The sequence below is a fragment of the Erithacus rubecula genome, assembly GCF_903797595.1.
Source record: "Erithacus rubecula genome assembly, chromosome: 3".
In the NCBI taxonomy this organism is placed as follows: Eukaryota; Metazoa; Chordata; class Aves; order Passeriformes; family Muscicapidae; genus Erithacus; species Erithacus rubecula.
Genome location: NC_136689.1, coordinates 45,720,181 through 45,741,553, shown reverse-complemented (window position 1 = coordinate 45,741,553; position 21,373 = coordinate 45,720,181). Strand labels below are relative to the sequence as shown.

Here is a 21,373-nt window from a genome sequence, read left to right as displayed (position 1 = left end):
TGTGAATTGTACTCTGTTCACACATCCAGTTGCAGGTTCTGAAAGCCATGTTTCAGTATACTTCTTGAAAGTGGGCTAGGAGACTTTTCTTTTTAAGACCTTAAGATTCCTGAAAATGGTTACCTCTGTGGCCTATGTACAAATGAATTAGAAAAATCTCATCTCTAAATTGGTATGTAAAACAAAAAGACAATTACGAAATTGGTATGTAAAACAAAAAGACAGTTATGAAAGTGGATGACAATGGTAGTGGCTGCATGGTAGTATATTCACCATCTAAGTGGATCAAAGTGGTCAGTATTTCCTGTTTCCTGAAGTAAAACTTGAGAGAGGTTTTGATGCATTAATGATAGCAAGTTAATCAGGCTTAAAGGATTCACTTAGAGGATTTAACAAGATTATTCTTCATCTAAAACAAATTAGTATTAGGAACATTTAAACCAGATTCATTTGATATTGAAATTTCTGAAAACCATACATATAAGAATGAAGAAAATGTTCAAGAACACATATTAAACTTCATTTTAACATTTTCTACCTGTCACTGATTTCACCAGTTCTCAACATGTGTCCATTAAATAGCTAACATTAAGCACATCTATATTATAAGCACTTTTTTGGTTATCCATTCACCTTAATATGTGCTTTCCCTCCGCTTCCTTAAAAAAGCTACATAGGGCAACAACACTTAGTTGAAGGGCAGCTGCCAAAGCAGTTTTTCATAAGGTCCACTTACCTAAGGACTTGAGAGTTTACAGTGGAGACTGAAGCAGGAAAGCTTTACATAAAAAAACCAAAATTGCAGAAAGACTTTGCCATCATCACCCCAATTCACTTACTTGGAAGGCTCTTTCTGCCCCACAATTCTCTCCCCCCAGCTTCCACAGAAACCAATTCAATCATTTCACATGTTTATGGCAACACTAGCTAAAAATGGTGGGTTGCATTACATGGAAGGACCTTAAATGGTTAATTTTTTTTTTTTTTATTTATAAAGCAGGCTTTTACAAATGTATTAAAAGCACAAGTAGAAGTTCATCTGCAAATGCTTTAATTCAGTGTAAACATAATTATGCATTAAGAGTGAAAAGGACACTACTTGTTGGGTTAGATGTGTTGCTGTCTGCAGAGGAAACAGGAGCAAAGACTGTATCACCACAAAAACCAGGTAGGAAGTGAGCTCTGTCCTTTCAGAGAGGGCAGCATCTTAAAAGAGGAAATGAATGCTAAAAACAGCACCAATTTTCTTCATTAACTTCCTTATTGAGATGACAATTTTAAACATTTATTCCAGGAATTGAAAAACAGTATACAAACCTAGCAAAATTTTACACCTTTTTCTCCCCTAAAAATAACATTAAATACCTGCACAAGGAATATATTTTTGCAGTTTTTAGCCTCACAAATTTAGTGACCAAATCTTAATCCATCAGAAACATTACTCTTCTTTTTCCTTATGAACAATTTTTATCTCCCACTAATTTAGGAAATTCTGAGAGATACAGAGGTGTGGAGGGAAGATATGTTTTTTGAAGAATCAGAAAATTAGCTCAGAAATGACTAACACAAGGAATCATCTTACTTTTGTTTTAATTATATTTTAGATTTTGCACACTAGTAAAATGGTAGTCAAGAATTCAAATGTTTGCATTTAAAACTGACATGCATGTTGAGCAAAACTGGCACAACAAATGTGCCTGTTGAACAACAGCAAAATACTTAATAAAGGCAAGTCTACATAAGAAAAACTCCACCCTCTGACATTTCTTTCCCTATTTGGAAGTATATGTACAGTTCAAAATTATTAGACTCATTCCAATGCTAGCTACAGAAGCCAAGTATAACAGCTGGCATTTTTTACTGCCTGAGGAATACTCTTTAAATTCCTTCAGCACTACATTCAACAAGTTTTACTGGTTTTGACCTACACAATAGAATAGACTTATCTTCATCTCCTGGTTTTGAAGGTGTAACTCAAACATCTTTGACAAATTTAATCGTGATACCATGATAAAAAGATACAGTTTCAGATAGTTAATCCGTACCTAATACAATGCAGTTCTCGCTGTCTACCACTAGATAGAAGTCTGGTCAAGTGAAAACTAAGCAGGATGGAAGATAACATAATGACTGAAAAAAATCTACAATGCCTATAGCAGAATTGCCACTAGACAAAATACTACGCACCAAGTGAATTATGGCATGCTTATAAGGAAGCATGAAACTTCCCATCTTCAATTTACATTAATGGGAGGAAGAATGGAACAGAAAAATCCTATTGTTTGATATGTGAACCAGTTTCTTCTAACGTGATCCAAAGACATACAGATCACAAACAGACCTGGCACTTGTGAATGCCTTTGTATTTTTCATTGCTAAAATTCTATTTCTCTTCTTATGCAATTAATGTGCACTCATATTTTCTGGTGTTTGGCTTGCTAATGTTTGACAAGCCAAAGTAAACTCATTTCGAAATAAAGCATTATCTGCAGGCCATTAAGAAAATCCGATTTGAAACTCAGATTGACAAATTTGGATAATTATCTGAGATAAGAGAGAATGAAAATATAAAATACACTAATACAAACCCATGTCCCGAAGGAGCAATGAAGTATAAACAACACTGCACTCTATTATCAGGCATCTGGCGTCTGTTCACTCGAGATTCTGCATTCAGGTAGTCCTCAAATTTACTGTCAATGTAGTCAATAACTGGCTGCCAGCTGCAGAGATTACATGAAAAAAAACCTGTAAGTTACATTATTTACATGAAGAAACATTGTTTTGCTAAGAAATAGATGTTCACAATTTCCCCACAGCTTGGGGTATTCTGTTTTGCTTATCATTTACTTTTTTTAAATTAAGATACTTCTACACTGCAATTAACCAACTCCTCAATCTAAAATTGAGTTACACGGTTCTGAAGATACAGTATGTGAGTCCACTGAAAAAAACCTTTCAAACACAACCACCTTCATTGTAAAATCACTAAACAGATTACTTAGGAAGAGTAGCTAAAGGAATATGCTTCACTGATCACATCTTGTGACAGCACAGAAGACAGGTCTGCACCCTGCCTATGTGGATAAAGAGCCAAATGCACCATTCAGTTTAAGGGCTGACTTCAAACAAGTCATAAAAGTTATATAGATCATATAAAGTTATAAGGGACTTGGAATTACAGTAGTTAGAAGTTTTCAGTTAAATGAAAAGTTTAAAAGTGTTAGTATTTTAACTGAATATTGAAACCTGCATTTTAAAATGTGTCAAGGTATTATATCTCATACACACAAGAAATGCAATGCAGAATTATCATGAGATAACATACAAAGAATGTCTTACCAATTACTATTATCCACAGCATCTCCAAATCCTGGTGTATCAACTATTGTAAGTAGTAACTGAACACCACCCTCTTTGATTAAAACTTTTGACTGCTCAACCTGTAAAATGAATACAGTAAGATCAAATTGTTAGCAGTTTACTCATCTATCTTAAACACTGGGAAAAGCATTCAATGAATAAGAAGTCTGACAAAGAATTGCTAACTTTCCTGCTTCAGAGGTAAACTTTGTCTGTGTTTTGCTTATAAAATCTCAATAATTTTAAAATAAAAAATATTTTTAAAGACAAAGGTCATTATTTAAATAAAGTCAATGATAGAAGAACCTTATAAGTATATGGGATATCTTAATATTTAAATTCCTGATTAAACAGGCATTTAATTTGATAGAGTTGCACACTTTGGTCACTTCAAAGAAAATGACACTTTTTAAAACTAACCCTCCCGGCACGCACCTTAGACATTTCTAGTCCTCTTAATGTATTTTTAAGAATACATTTACTTTTCAGCTAGCATAATGGCTGGGAATGGAATCACAAAGTGATTGTTTCCTATTACAAACAAAATTACATGGCAAAGTAATACAATCTGGCTGCAATCTGCTGAGCTAGACCTCATGTGACTGCAATGACTGGGTTCCTGTTAGCTCAAGTCGCTGATGGAAACCTGCCTCAGGAGGCAACTACATCAGCACAAGGAATGATGTAAGATCTGGGTGTGACTTCATGCCTTCAGTTGTGACCACCCATCTGCAACATAGTTCAGGCAGCTTGCAGTGAACCTGTCATCAAAAAGATTAAGCATGTCATGACAGACAAGATCTAGGCTAAGCACCACATGGACTGCTACTCCCCTCTTCCTACTAATATTTCAGTAATTACTGATATTGCCAATGTCAGGTCCATCTGCCCTGAGAAGGTGCTGTACACCACTGTCCTATCAAGTGAGATGCACAGCAGTATGAAATAATGAACTCAATGTTGGCTTCTTTCCAATTGCTCAGACATTTAATGATCCTTTTTTTCCCTGATATTAAAACAATTCCTATTAAAGCACTAGTGACACTGTTTTCTAGATATGGATTCAAGAAAACAGCCATGTAAGCCATTTATCCAGAACCACAAGAGAGCTGAATGACTCTAGGTAATGCCACCTTGCTACTCATTGCTTAATGTTTCTTAAGCCTCACAAACCCTAACTGTGGAAGGAAAACAAAGTTCTATTTATAATAAACCATATCTGGATGGTCTCTTGACCAGCTCAAGATTTGAGAGATATCATATTAACGCTTCTTAAGTTCTTTCACGTTCCTAATTGTTATGTAAGTAAAGCAGACTCCCACAACCACACCTGAACCTTGTTGCAAACACTGCAATCACCACTTATGTGATGAAATGTAAATCCACAAGATAAACTAACACTGCAGAAAGTCAGACTAAATCTCTCTTGCACAAGCAAAACACTGATTCCAATTCAGAAGAGAATATGTAGAATCACAGAAAACAGTAACTACCTACAAAGAAAGCTTCATATTTTACCTCAGTGCATGAAGGATGTTGTTTTTATTTACTCATCAGTAGAGATCCTATCTAAGCTGGATCAGTCTCTTTTGCTGCTAGTTCTCAAAGAGTTAATTGCTATCAGAATATTAGTCACAGAAGTATCCAGGTTGGGCTGGAGTTCAAGACCACCCAATTCAAACTCCAACATGAAGAGACCTTACTGCACGGTTAGGGTGCTATAAAAAACCAGGAATTAAAACCAACCAAACAAAACTGTACACAAACCAGCATAAGTCACCACCAAGTTACTCTTTCACAAACTATACCACTCTCACCCTTCCAAATGTGTGCAGCTGAAAGACATGAGAACCTAGAAATACACGCACAGCGTTAGAAACATATGTTGTAATTATGGCAAATATACTTCCCCCCCCATCCTCAAGAGTTCTATGAAGGAATTTTATTGTACACAATTGATACCAGAACTCAAGACAGTAATCCCCAGCCATAGTAAACTCAGCCAAGAGCTTACTACTCACAAGCTTTAGCACACAAGAGATTAACTTCTGATTCCTTGCATTCTTTTGGCTATCTTGCATATTGTAACCACACAGTCCTCCTATTACCAAGTTCTCTGCAAGTATAAGAAACGACAATACCTGCAAAATACTAGAGATGATAACGTTAAGAGATGTACTCTTGCCAAGAGCTACGAGGTATCAACTTTATTCTCCAGCACAAAAATTCCCAGCAAGAACCATTAAGTTATTATGGGCTCACGGTGGAATGCTTTTACAAAAGAAGTAATTAATAATACATTATTTTGAACATATGTTTATAACAAAGGAAAAGAATGGTCAAGAGATCTCAAATGTCAAGCCAAGTATTTTCACTGATCCCGCATGCTTGTAAAATTTACAGAACAAGAAACATTAGCTAATGAATTAAATGTCCTATGCTCATGCAGTGGACAACTAGACCACATTCAGGATATATTGTAAGCAGTAGATTATACTGGTAGGAAACAGTAAATTAAGATTCTGCTACAAAGCTTCTGCAAAGTTGCATTTTCCTAACCTAAATGGATGTGTCCATACATGGTCAAAGGCACAAAATACAACATCTGGAAAAGATCCAGAAAATCATTGTAAACTAGTGTCATTCACAGTTAAGCATTCAACTGCATCCCATCATCTGATTTACAAGTATTCCCAAGGGATTCATGGAAAACATTAGTTCAAGTCTTGGAATTCAAGACTTTTTAAGAAAAGTATCCTCCAAACAGCCATTTTCCCATGAACTCCAGTCAGCTGGGTCACACCGGTCTCCTCAGCAGTTACTATGCAGCGTTCATCACTTGGTGCTTATTACAGCTCGACTGCTTTTTATTGGATGAAAGATGTCTTTGCCATCCTGCATTTAAGGCAGTCAGATAATGATCAGAGGAAACACATTTAATAGCTTCTCATTTCTGAGTATGTTTCCTTTGAATTCATCTGGCACCAAATCACTTACTCTTAACCATTTTTCTGCATTTTCTATAAGATTAATGCAAAGGACCTGCCTCACAAAACAACTCCAAACTGCAATGGTTTTCAAACCCAAGCCACAGTTTGTGTTCAACTATGCAAGAGGTTCTTACACAATTCCTGATCAGTAAGTTGTTCCCACCATACAAGAACATGTGATTATTACAACCTAGATTTGAGGATGCTTAAGTGAGGTGGTTTCTCTCATCCCTACCCTACAAAACTCTTTCATCAATCCTCAACTTGAAAAGGTTTTCACTGGTGTAATGGGTTGCAACACAGAATGTGACCAGAAATGTGTATTCTATCACCATCTGTTGAAGCCAGGTGGGGCAGTGAACCTTATCTCCGTTGCACATATTATCTGCTAATGGGCCATCTTTAAAACCAGGTGGAACAGTCATCTTTATTTTTTCCACAACTCATCCTCCCTCCAGAAGATATCATCTGCTGATAGGCCATTAAGTCCCACTGCATGACTAATAAAATTACATCATCCCATTAGGAGATGCTCCAGCCAGGGGGAGAAACCAAGCCTTTCCTACCTAGAATAAAACAGATTTTGAACAACCAAGTCCCTTCTTTCCACTGGGTTCCAGAGGAAAGCCAGACCTTTCAACATTATCACTGGACCTTTAGAGAAAAACTGCACTCTTCTACAGGACCACTGCTTCAACTGAACTACATCTGTCAATCCAGGAGGACTGTAACCACCATTTAATGGGACTGTTAGCAACACTCTGACTGATGGGATATAAGGCTGTATTCTGATTCTCTCAATGTTTTGGGGTTTGTTCATTTTAATATTGCATTTCTATTTTTAATTTTCCTAGTAAATAACTGTTATTCCTAATTCTCCTATCTTTGCCTGAGAGCCCCTTAATTTCAAAACTTAAATAATTTGGAGGGAGGGGTTTACAGTCTCGATTTCAAAGAGAAGCTTCTGTCTTTATTGGCAGACACCTGTCCTCCAAACCAGGACAACTGGCAAAGAGTACAATTCAGTGTATCCAAACTGCAACTCCCACTGCTTATTTTTTAATATTTGAAAGGAAACACCTCCACATCATACAAATTGCTACCACACACGATTATCATGTTTGTAGGGGGAAAAATTTTATGCTCACTTACACTGACAATGAAACAAGAACTTCCGTTTCTTTCTTAAAATGCTACACTGAAATTTCATTAATTCCAAGAAACTGAGAGCGAAGTTACATTGCAAGAATAGCCAAAAACCCCCAAAAACTTTATCTAATAAGTCAAAATTAGTTTCTAGAGGGGAAGATGGCCTTTAAATCTACTGCATTCCCACCATATTATTTTCTAAGTCATGTCAGACCCCAATTCACTACTGAAAACAGTTGGCCTCAATATTTATCCCATGCAGTGAAAGTAGGAAGAAAATGCAATGGCTCTTCAGCCTGAGCTCTGTTCAAGCCCTTTTCTTCCCCTCTCCAGCTTTACACAGGAAAAAAAGAAAGCTTTAAGTGAGGCATTCTGAAAAGTATGTCTTCTTAAACCAGTAAACTAATACAAATCAATCCACCCCTGATGGTCAGAATGAACAACAGATCATCCAATCTTGCCACGTAACAGATCAAAGTATTAAACTCAAATTCCACTTTTTCTTATACTGGTGCATCTTTAATTAGAGTGACAACAAGTTATTTTTGAAATATGTCTTGGTTTGGGCTTTTTTCTTGTTAGTTTGTGTACAAATTCTTCCAAAGATTTTTCCCAATTGAAAAAACCAAAAGTCTTCCAATGACAGGGAATCCAACCCACAATTATTTAAATTAAAATTAAATTAACATAACCTGAATTTGTTTAGCTTCTGCTAAACTAAAATGTAATCGTCAGTAATGAGATGCTACATCTCTCTTCCAATAAAAGAAGTCACCCATCTATTTGGTTTTCCAACACTGATTGACTCAGTATTAAGTACATTATATGAGAGTTTAACTCTTTACATCTCTACCAATCCTACTTAACATGTCTTTCAGGTAAACTCAATCCTTATTCAGATATGGAAAGTCTGACGCCCCTCTTAACAAGCTTTCAAGTCCATTATGTCAGTCACTACGATTTTACATTAAACTGATAAAAGAGCCTAACAGATATGAACAAAGCTTAGAAACTATTAATATATTGTTAATCAAATTCTGGATCTTCAAAAGCTTTCCTCCAAATGAGAAAAAATTGACATTCTGCAATGAATTTATTTTGTAATAGAATTAAAGCTTTAACATTGAATTAACTGATAAGCAATGCAATTTAAACTTCTCAATAGGAACATAATAACTAACTTTTTCCTTCTACTGTGTCAATTATTTTGATATTGGATTAAGAAATGTCTTACCCAAAACCCCAAACAAAAAAAGACACCTGAGTCCCACAGAGCAGTAAGGACAGTAGTTCATGGCATTGGAGCTTAATTACTTGATTCCAAAGAGTAAAAAAGTACTCTATTTTATAACTTCTGTTTAGCACCTTGCATACCCTCCTAACTCAACACAGGGCTTAATCACTTAATGACAAATCCATAATTGCCCCATCACTTCAGCCACAGTTGAATTTTACAGCAGGAGGAACTCTGTTGGACAGCAGCAGCAATGGTGGGCACCCTTGGCTCTCACCTGTATAAAGGAAGATTATCACAACCTATCTTCACCGAAGTCTTAAGCTAGTGCACAACAAGAGAGGTAAGCAGAGCTCATGCATCCTTATTCAGCTGCTCAGCTGTGGAGGCAGAAAGTACCTCACAAACATAATGATTTCCTAAATTACCCATAGCATTATTTCTTAGCATTAGCTAATTTATTTTTAATAACCTTTTTATAACACAGAAAACATGGTCCTTTTCTTGAGAGAAAATATAATTGATCAGTAGCAAGTTATTACACAAAATAAATGGATCAACTTCAGTTTTTCAGTCTTTGACTAAATACTTCAGTTGCATCATGCACTTGCAGGAACATCATCTTTGCCATTATCTTTATATAACTCTAGTTCTTAAAGCCAGACAGCTTCAGCCTAGTTCCTAATGTTTCAGAATAACAACTTGTAACAGGTAAACAAGGTACCACTAAGGATACAGTCTGCAGAAGACTCACAGATACTTTTATACCCAGGACTCTGCATTTCTATCAAATCCTTTCATATTTGATCTCTAAAAACCTGCCTTATATAGACAGGTTTTACTGAACATTTATATATTTCTCCAGATTTGCTCTTTATTTTAATTGATAATAAATATTACATTTTCAAAAAGTTCTGCACATACATATATATGCCTTTTGATCTACAGGCAAACCACAAAACACATCAGGGCTCCCACGTTTCTACAGACTACAGTTTTGAGAACCTGAAAGTTCTTTTGTTCAGATACACTGAAAGACACACTGAAAATTTCTTTGTGGTTCACATAATGACTGAATGTATCTTGAAACTCAGGTGCTTATGTGTCAACTGTACATCACCTTACATTACTAAATTGCAAGTTACAACATTCAGGCTGCTCCTTTTTCTCCCCAGACATACCTGTACGGTCTTTTTAATTCTGTGTGAAGGACCTGGATACTCTGGGGAATACAATTCTGTTAAGAATAATGAGTTGATTAATGTTGATTTTCCCAGTCCAGATTCACCTAGAAGAAAACACAACAGTTTCAGTAAAACCAGGAGTATCACATCAAATATAAACATTTAAATTTACATTTCAAATGCTCTTTAAACCTAGTACCTGAAAATCTGCACTGCACTCTAAGACTTTGAGAATCCATCATCTGTTCCAATTTCAAGGAAAACCTTTCAAATCCAACTGTCACTGTTGGGCTCTATAGACATTAATTTTTCTGATTGTATTAAGCACTTTTGTCCATTGCTCCCATTACAACACACAAAGATGATATTATATTAAATTTTATACATAAGTTATCTTTCTGGTATAACTCATCATAATGCCAAAGCAGATACTTAATACAACTTATATCTCCTTTATTTTAAGTATTATTTATTTCAGAGTCTTTATCAACAGGAAGGGAAAAAAGAAGAGGGGGAGGGAGTGGGGGGAGTGGGAAAGACTGAGATTAATTTGCTATAATTAATAAAGCCACAAGAGATAAAATGAAGTTGCAAACTACGTGGCTTGCCTGGGAAACATTGTTGTTGCTGGGGCACAGAAGGGGACTGTAGTTTATTTGGGGTTTTTTGGCAATTTGTTTCATGAGCAACAGTATGTCAGCCTGGCTGAAGCACCTGGAAACACTACTGCCATGACAATCCAAGCAAATACAGCTAAACAGCCCATAGCAAAGATTACCCTCCATCTACAGCTCTATAGAAACAAAGGCAAGAATTTCAAATCAACTATTTATTACTTCAAAACAGAAGTCTTTTACCTAGGTTTGTTTTGTTTTTTTTTTTGTTAAGAAACTACTTCAACACAATTCACAGAAGCATACTACAGAAGAGAACTACAGAAAAAAAGCATTAAAAAAATGCTACTTTCTTTCTGTTTAAATTTCATATGCAGTCTGTCAGTACAGTGACCTAAACAGAAATAGACACAAGAGAAATTTGCTTTCACACTAACAAATTTGAGGGCAAACTATGTACTTTCACTGAGGGAGGAAAATGAGCTGAACTGGGCCCATAATTGAAAGGTAAACCTTAACCAAAGCACTAATCACTGCAACCTCAACAAATATTGTGTCGATTTAGAGGCTGAACTGAGAAAACTTCTAACCCTGTCTTGAGATAAATGTCCTGGGTTAATGCAAGAGAGTTTCATAACAGAATGTAGTTAGGAACTGTCTCCCCTGTAATAGGTATGTTTCCTATTACACAAGCTGTCTCATACACAGCAGCCATCTCGATTACAGTGGTGTAGCACCAAGCAGTGTCTGCAGCACTAAGCAGAGCAATCTCATTAGCTACACTATGGACTAGCAGCGATAAAACACCGCAACCAGAGCTCCTGGTGACTGTCTGCACTCTCAGTAGTGCTTGTTCTTCAAACCCCACCCTCTTGGACAGATGAGCTAACCTGTGGTGTGAGAAGCAAGCAGCAGCTGCCCACAGCCAGGCTCATGGGCTGCAGCAGCCAAGGAAAAGGGAGATACTCAAGATATGGTGTCAAGACAGCAGTGAACACTCAGCCCACCAGGACAGGTTTACACAAGCCAGCAGGGATATGCTTGCTGACAAGACTTCATCACAGATTTTGCCTTTTTCTGCAGTCAGATGCATGAGACACTTAGGAACTATGCAGTAAACACAGTACCTCCAAGTCTGGTTTAAAGGACACAGATTTTCTACTATGCATTTCCGAGACTTTAAGGACAGGGTCAGCTGCAGCTGAGAGGCCTCCCCACCAACTCTGCAACAGAAATAAGCTTCTGAAAGCAACTTTCCAATCGCATAGATGCATCCTGGTTAAAGTTTAACCTCCATCTCACAACCTTGCTCAAGAGATAAATACCATTCCAATTAAAGGGAAGGTTTTAATCCACCCAACGGAAGCCCTCAAGAGGGTGGCTCTGGTTTTGAAATGCGCAATTCATACCCTTTCAGTGACTTTCACTTTTTAACTTGAACATAATTTTGCAAAAGGCACCCTACTACAGTACTGAAGAAAGATTTTAGAATCAGATTCTACTTCAGTATATAAAAAGCGTTGCCTCTTCTCCTTTCTATTAGGGTTACTACTGGTCTTAATACACTAAAAAAATCCAGGTGAAAAACATAGAACAACCACTTCTCCTGAAAATGAGTGCCTGTAAAGTTGTCACTAATTCAACATATGGAAATAAGATTTTCAGCTTCAAAAGAATGTGATGGAAAACCAGCAGTTTGCCCTAGATGGCTTGGGCAGCTGTGGCACTCCATATAAAGCAGTCCTTGAATTGCTGAAGCATTAAATAATCTTGACAGATCTGAGGTTTGTTCCCCTCCTCACCTTTAATCCCCCTCACAGCTGCAAGAATGTGAAGACAACATTGAGCTGAAATTAGTGAAAAGAAAGTATGCTAAGAATATTTATGCTCAATCTTGTTCCCAAAGGTGCCCCGCATCCTAGATACCCTTACCCACCATTCTAACTTTAACCAGCCAGTGCAGGCTACAACAGCTTTAACTGCTAACAATAATTGAAGTATTACTTGTAAGAGTCTGCATCAATGCAACAATCCGGGATGCAGCTGTGCCTTAGACCACATAAGGGTCAACATCTGCAACAGCAGTAAGAAGGGAGAAAGTCAAATAAATCAACTGCACTGAAACTACAGGTAAAAACTCCAACTGGAACATTTAATATTGTACTATCAGAAGTCATGCTGCTTCCACTTTAACAAAAGAAAAGTTTCTCTGATGACTATAGTGAAAGCAGAATTAGAGTTGTCAACTGTAATTGAACATTCTAGCAGCCTTTCTGGACATACTGAAATATTCTAATCTTCATAAGAAATATAATAAGAAAAATATATATATATAAATTCCAACCAAAACAACCCCCCCAAATCCCCAAACAAACACACAAAACCCCTTAAATCCACAGCCAAACAAAACCCTCTATACTTCCCAAAATTACATTAAAGGATTGCCTACTGGAAAGGCTGCGAAATCAGCTCCTGTGGATGCAACAGGCTATGAATACAACTAAAAACCACAAGGGAGAAAACAAGTGAAATTTAATTTGCCTTTACAGAAACAAAAAGATACATCCCAAATAAAATGCATTTTCCAACTTTCAGTAAGCAATTCTGATGAGATCCTGCCCTTTGACCACTGCATAAACTGGCAAAAGGCTGTAATGTAATAGAAGCTTTTCAATAGCAGTAAGTTCCAATCACTTAATGAATTATGATGCTGTTAGACCTAGGTGCCTAATTTAGAGAGAGATGTTTTTTAGAAATTTGTTTTAAAACAAGAAAAAAGGGAAAACATTTATTTTGCAGGGCAATCCTGAATCCAAAAAGTTAATTATTTTTGGTATCCAGGTACTGCTTTTACCTCATCCTCATTCTCTTGCTAAATATTTCACATAGGCTTCAAGTCCTTCTAAATATTGTTATTTTTCTTCATTATTTTGTGTCTCACATTTATCAGCAAATTAGTGTTTCCAAATGTTAACATTTTATCAAGCTGTTTTTGTAATAACATTCAAACACATGGAGCTGGCCACTCTTAATAGAAACAAGCAAGTACTTTTACTAACATACTCATGTGAAGGAAGACCTTTTGTGAGCCCTTATAGAGCTAATGAAAGTCCACAAATTTCTAAATGGCTGTACAAAGACTGGAACTATTCTTATACACTTGGGTTAACAATCACCTCTTGACTATTAGCATCTTTATAAAGATGGTCCATAGCACATCACTTTAAATTAACCTTGGACAGCAAAATTTTTTCTTCTGTCAATGAAACACAGATCAAGTGTTTCCTTTTTTTCCTACCCATATAAGACTACCTGTTAACAAGAGAAGGGAAACCAAGAAAAAAACCCAAAAACCAACACATTCAGTCTCCTCTTTTACATCTCAAGCATATACATCTCAAACTTCTGGGGGTCAGAGGAGACCACTGGTCAGAGGAGACCAGAATGGTTTGCAAACCATGTCAGTAGTCTCCAGAACAATATTAAAGCATGTAAATAAAGGAAATGAACAATTAAAACACTGGAACAATGGTGTGCAATCCATGTGAATGGAGTAAAGCAGTGCTCAGGTAAAAAAATAAGTTAACTAGCTTGACTGAGCTACATAAATATTCCACCTTCATTTCCAAATCCCTCCCCATAAATGAACCAGAAATCCTAATCTGTGAAAATCCAGTAGAAAAATCTACTCACACTAACTTGTTTCCATCAGTTCTTACCACCATTCATTGCTGTGGCACATTGAGAATGTGGCATATTTCCAATCTCCTCCAAATTTCCAGCCTCTGCCATTCATACTCAAATACCAACGAGAAAAATGGACAAGAAGTCCAGTCCAACCTAGCTTTCTTCCAGCTTTATTGCAACTTCCAGTGGAGACTGCAGTTTTCTCAGTCATATGCCACCCCTTTCAATAATGCATCACACTATATCTTCTAGATACCACATCATTCTGAGAATCCAGGATTGGATTTCTTCTCTATTTTTAGGATCTTGTTTTCTAAAATTCAAGCCCTGAAAAAAGCATGACTTGCATTCTTAGATTTATGACCTCAAGTGAAAACTCATTAAACATAGCAAGTGATCAAAGTGAGCAACCAGTCTTGAACATTCCCAGTGTGCTCTCTGCATGACTTCCTACCTCTTCATTATAGGTTACTCTTGCAGAAGTAACCAGAAGTTTTCTACTCTTCACTAACAATTACTTAGCTATCTACCAGCAAAAAAGTATTTCACACTTAATGCCCTCTGACAATCAATTGCACCACTGGGAACATGAACACAAGAGTACTTAGGAATTTCAAGGTGCTTTCCCAAGCTCCAGGTGGGACTACAAGACTGTCAAGGAATCACCTACCAGCATGAAAAATGCTTTGCAGTCTGGAAATCAAGAGTTCAGTTTAATTGCTCGAAGTGATTTGCTCCATGTATCATCACCAAGAAGATGGCTCAGTCTCTCTGTCACTGTCTCTATTAATGTGACACAGCAAGAACTGCAGAGTCAAAAGGTGCATTAGCTGCTAGTTGTGATTGCTGAGAGAAGGTAACTCATCCCAGCAAGGACTTGCACTTCATTACAAACGAGCCACAGTAAGTCCCACGGTAACCAGGTTTCCACAAATTGCACAGGGTTTTTGGAAGCTTCCACTGCATTTTAAGTAGACATTTGTATTTAGAGTTTTTTGATCCAGTCAAGCATAAGCTGCAGTTGCTTCCCTGCTTTCTCAGAGTGAAGATAACCAAAAGTACTGTTCTCCTGTGAAAAAGTGCATTTGACAGCACATTGGATATCAACAGAGCTATTACAAGGGGATCAAATTCAACAGAAAAATGCTGTACTTCTCCACAGCCTACTTATATAGAATGTTTACATCAAACCATTTTATTTTTAGCTGGTGAGCAAGTTTTTTCATGGAATTTTTCCATTTTATAAATTCTAATTATCGTGACACTGTTTGCTTAAAATATAATCCCATTAGTTTGATGCTGATGACTTAAATAAGGGTAAAAAGCTAGTCAGAAGGCATACAAAATAATGTATTTCATCTTCTTTCATCCTTTTACAATTCACAGTTTATGTGCATGACAGCATTGGCAGCTTTATGCAAATGTGCAATGACTTGGATGGCACTATAACATGCAGGTTTTTACATTTATACAGAAGGGAAGCTATGTAAATAATCAGAGAGCCTAAACTATGGTAAGTGGTACGATGGAACCATCCCCTTGCCGAGGGGGAATGATACTCTGCCATGTCATTATAGACAATCACAAAAATGGAGACTACAAGATGCTTTTAATTTTAAGTCTGATTTTAGATGCTTTCATAAAGGCTAGTTCCTGTTTTCAGTGCTCTACAAAATATAAATGAACATTCCAGCAAACATTTCAGAACATCCAGATGAAATCAGTCAGGAGGAGGATGGGAGCAGGACCATGCTGCTGCCACTTATCTACTTTTCCATGTAGGATGGTGCAATGTGAAATTTGCAAATGATCAATTTTGTCTTTTACAGACATTTGCAAGCAGAAGAAAGCCAAAGCTCCACCATTTCACAACTTGAATGTGAAGCATAAATTATGGAAGCAACATATGTTAGAGCCACAAAGATGCTCCTAGCAAAACAGAGGAAGAGAATAAATAGCAATAAATAGCAACAATAAATTAATTTCAGCCTGTTAACAACTGTATCAGCAGCAACATAATTTCAGCATTCAGGATATAGCAAGACAATTTAATCAATTTTCCTAAAGCACAACTTAAAGTGCAATAACTGAGGGTGGACTCTTAGCATATTGTTCTTGCCACAAATGACATTTCAATAATTCAGAAAAGCCATTAGCCAAAGCCATTAGGGATGGGAAATACCTCAGAAGAATATTGCAACAGATTCTACACAGCATTTTCCAAGTACTATTGTTTCCCCTCAAAGCAGAAGAAGCTTTCTACAACAGACAGATTAAAACTGCCATGAAACTTTGGTTTAACTTCACAGGTGAAACTTTGGCTATTGCCAAGAGAAATGGTCCCCTACTCCCAATCCAACTCTTTCACTAGAATTCACAATGCAGCATGTGAGGCAGGGAAGGATCCAGCAAACCAGGGTGCATAGGTCTTCAGGATAGGAAAATGAGGGGGAAATGACACCAGACACATGAGCTAAGTCAAATACTCTCCTCTCTTTTTAGAAACAAGGCTAAGTGTAAAAATCTGCATTTAAAAAACTGGATCTCTTCCCTGTCACAAAAGAATCACCAACAATTAATAACTTAAAGAATTTGTGGCACTCCTTCAAAAAAGTAGTATTTCCTCTAATTGCATATACAGGCTTTGCTCCTGATAAACAGCATGTCTGCAAGGCAGCCATTTAAAATAGGACACATTACCTAATCTAACATGACGCATGGGAAACAATCTTTCAGCATTATGGAGAAAAAACTGGCAGTCCAATAAAACCAAGGAATCAAACCCACAAGCTTCTCTTCACTTTTAGTTCTTCAACATTACTGCCGATGACAAAAACATCCATGGCATTGGCCCACTCATATCTAGTACTGAGAACAGCTGAAATGCAAAAATCTGAGCTTCAGCATGACAAGCCTACCATTAGCAGCTGCAGTTCAGGCTTGCCAAACCTTACCTTGCTTTGTTTTCTGTGTTAGGTGAAATAAAACTCCTGTGTATCTGATTAAGCTGTAGTCATACTATAATGCAGCTTTAGAGACATTACAAGCAGTACAAATTACTCACCACAATTGGGTAGGTCAATCAATAAGGCAATTTATTAGTTTGTTGAATGAAACAGGCAACGCAGCGCTGGGGATGTGGGGAGTCCATGCTCCACCAATACGTCTGTCCCACCTTTGGTCACTGCCTCTTTTACAGGCAGTTTCTGGGTGGGCTGTGACACGCCCTGTGCTGGGGTGCAAGTCCAAGCAAGCCCGACCATGTTGGCTAGCACTCCAGCAGAAGTGGCTACAAGCCTCTACAAGGCTAAAACATGTTGTCAGGTTACACTCTTAGCAAGCAGGTAACAGCAGGGACAAGCCTGCTCTCGTCCAAACAAGCTCGCATTTTCCTTATACATAAAAGTGGATACAATTCATTATTATAGTGGCAAAATAATAAAAATACATTAAAAAAAAAACAAAACCAACCCCCCTCCAAAACCAAAAAACCAACCCCCCCCCCAAAAAAAAACCCCAAAACCCAACAATTTACAAGAAAGATATTTAAATATAATTAAATCATTAGATTTTTCCTGTGTCTCATATCATGCTCTACTTTGGATCCAGTATTTTTGTTTATATTGATCCCATGGCATATTTTCATAATGACATGAATCACTATATAACATCTCACACAAGCAACAGGAAGTTATCAAAACTGACCTACATGGAAACCTGAATGCACAAGCTCTCTGTGAAGTAACTGGGTTAAAGAATTCAACTGGAAATTATAGAAGCTGCAGAGTTCTGGGACAAATCCTCTATGGTGAAACCTCATAACCAGCATATATCTTCAATTTTCACAGGCTTCTACAAAGCCAAAATAAAAAGCCTTCATAAGAGAAAAAAAAAAAACAAACCTTATTGCTTCAAAAATCAAAACAAGAGAAACATAAATTGTTGTGAAAAATGATAAAGCAGGATGTTCTGTTTAAGGCAGGAGAACAAATATCTGAGACCACCACTGCTTGGTGTGAAAGAATTATACATCTAGAGAAAGCTGCAGAACTGGACTTACTCTCTGGAGGCAAATACAGGGATAAACAGAATTAAATTTCCTAATTATAAAAAAAAAAAAAAAAAAAGGGAAAGATTATAGGAACATGAAATTTGTCATCTCTACATTACTGCTAACAAGCATTAGTACAGCATTTCCAGTAAATAACTGCTAACATTTGCTAACTAAAGAATGAAAGATATATTTATGAACAGAGATCACAGATTAGTCACAGTAGGCTCTTTCATTACTTGGACAGAAACAAAACTGACACAGCTATCAAAATGCTAATGAAAAAATAAAGAGTGATGGGATTTACTTAATCTTTAAGATTAAAATACTAGGTGCAGACAGACACAGGGTCAGCATCTCAGAGAGCGTGGCATGCAAGCAGCTCAAGAGAAGAAGCTCTGCACATCAACTTGAGCAAAAGGAGAGAAAGGTGAAGCACTTCCTCATCTTCCTCAAAATGCCACCCAGCTGATACATCTAAGGCATGAGTATCACAGAAAATTTCAGATGGACAAAAATCAAAATTATTTTTACATGGAACTTAATGAGTCTCTACAGAAGAGTACAAAGAGCACTTAGATTGAGTTACTCAACACTTCATCAGCTCTTAGACTAGAACAAAATAAAAGCTACTGGAAGTATATTGAGTGTTCTCAAAATAACCCAGATGGGACACTCTGCTATTAAACAAATCCACAAAACTCTGTCAGAGGACTTAAATTATATTTCTTGTGGTAGTAAAAATTTCTTTGAATACCTTATACCTTCCCTCTTGATGCCTTCTCTATTTACTATCCTTGGAAGCACTTTTTATAGCTGGAAACTATGTTATGACAAACCCCTTAACTGGTACAAGTGGCAAGAGAAAGCTATAGACAGCTAGACAATTCTGAAAATTCACCCCAGTAGTAAGATTTTTTGGCAATAAGGAACAAGAAATAAGGGAAATGTTGTTTGCAAATAAGGATAATTTTGCTGTGTGATCTGGTGTTAGCCAACCAAGGAACAAGAGGATCACAGAGATCTGCACTCCTGGATACTAAGCAACCTTGGAAAAACATACTTTTGTTTCCGTAAGACAGCCTCCACTAGAATTGTAAAAATAGGTATTTTAGCTCTAAAAAAGGGTGAAGAAGGCTGGAATAAACTTGTGTTGACAAGACTATGCCTTTTTTTATATGGCAACAACTGTTTTGCTGAAGTGCTAAGCCATTGTTTCCAAATTGCTGCCACCACTCTTCAGTTTTCTAATAATGACTTAGAAGAAAACTGAGCTGCTTTTGTAGCCGACAACAGAACTACCTGTTTACAAAGTGAAAAGAAAATGGACAGGTCTGATAAGGGGATATCCTAAGACCTGTCTAGAGTGCTTGCTATGTTTTGCAGCAGATAAGCCTGAAGGACAGACACAGGAGGTGGACCACAACTCCTTCTGGAGTTCCTGCCAGCTACAGAAGACACAGCCCAGAGCCAAGGACACTGAATCTGGTAAGCCATAGGCTTATCCTTTACAGAAGGTGAGAATGACACACAATGATTTAAGTCAAAAGAGATGCAAAATATAATTCTTAAAAAGTTTTCAACATAAATTCTTAAACTATTCAATAAAATACAATGCAAAAAAAAAAAAACAACAACTCTAACATGTAAATAAGTGAAACTCTGACATGCTGTTTTCTGTCTCAATGCCTGCTGAGCTGCAGCTGTTTTCTGCTCTTCCTGACACTGATGTAGCAGAAAAGCCGTGAACAAATACTTGTCAATAATCAATTTCCTTTAAGTTAGTAACTTCATATATATTCCACACTTTTACCAGTAGTCTATGTCTCCAAGACCTAAAAAATGAAGAAATCTTGCAATTTCTTTTTCACTACAATGTAATGGTATCCCTCTAAATTAACCTTTTTAATACAAAACATTAGTTTCACCTCATCCTTTATTTCAATATTTATGTTATGCTAAAGCTGAGTTGCATTGGGGATTTCAAAGTTATTTACCTCTATAGGGATAGAAGGACATGGAACAGTCTAATAATTTCTATATTCCTTAAATGAGAATATAAGGATACCACTTTTGCAGTACTATGCATTTTTGTTTTATCCAAACTTCAAAATCTGAGTTGAAGAAGTCTAATGTTGCTCTCCCAAAGCAAAAATCTTTCCATACCTCACATACCATCTTTAAAAATTCATTTGAGCAATTATCATATTCCTATTCAAGTTCGATGTTCCAAAATGATAGATCAGATACATATTTCTCCTGAAATAGCAATTTTAGTAATGAAACATTTAAAAAAAAAAAAAAAAAAGGAAGTTAAACTTCAGTGAGCCATGGAAGTGAGATATACCTGATTAACATGTAGGTATTTATTTACAGTTTATATGTGAAAGCTCTCCATTTGGGGAGCCATCTGAAAATGCATACTACTAAGATTTCCATACTCCACAAATGTTTCATTTTGGAAACATACATCCTGATTCCGAACACATAACTATGTTAAAGCTAAGACTGCGCTATGCCAGAGGATGTCACTTACGAACATTTAAGTAGTACTTTTAAAACCAAGAACAAATATTTGTGTTCGTTCTACACCACACCAGGCAGCAGCTGGGACAACCAGCGCTTAAAAGAAGAGTCAACTCCAAAGCATGTTGCCAAAGTTATGTACATCCACCAGTATCAGCTGATCTGATGCATGAGTGAAGCTGAGAAGTACTACAGGTTGCACTCTTCTCCTGAGTTCTCAAAAATTTCAGAAGCATACAGAATTCACTAAATACAGTTTTTAAACATTCATCTAGGAATATTTTTCAATTCCACCCAGCATGACTGACTTATGCATAACTTCATAGGATAAGCTGCTCATCCAATTAGAGACGTCAAAATTCTCCAAGGAAAAACATCTCTCAGACATAAACATAGATCATTTGTGCAACCAAAAATTATGTAAAACTCAAGATTTTTAGTCAAAACATTACTTCAATGCAACCAAGGCTCAGTTTGACAACTTTCTGAAACAAATGCCTCACAACTGTCACATCAACCCTATTAACTGCCAACAGAAAACAAAAAAAAAAAAAAAACAAACAAAAAAAACCAAA

The 21,373-nt window shown here is 36.7% G+C and overlaps 1 protein-coding gene across 2 annotated transcripts in view; it reads right to left on the bottom strand.

Moving 5' to 3' along the window:
- Nucleotides 1-21,373, bottom strand: part of SEPTIN7 (septin 7) — a 61,575-nt gene that overhangs the window by 17,042 nt on the left and 23,160 nt on the right. For both annotated transcript variants that reach the window (XM_079302660.1, XM_079302661.1), the window contains exons 2-4: nucleotides 9,918-10,024; nucleotides 3,343-3,443; nucleotides 2,589-2,723 (exon numbers count right to left, since the gene is read on the bottom strand). In XM_079302660.1, coding sequence (XP_079158786.1) covers nucleotides 2,589-2,723; nucleotides 3,343-3,443; nucleotides 9,918-10,024 — 343 coding nt within the window. The remainder of the gene's footprint in view (nucleotides 1-2,588; nucleotides 2,724-3,342; nucleotides 3,444-9,917; nucleotides 10,025-21,373) is intronic.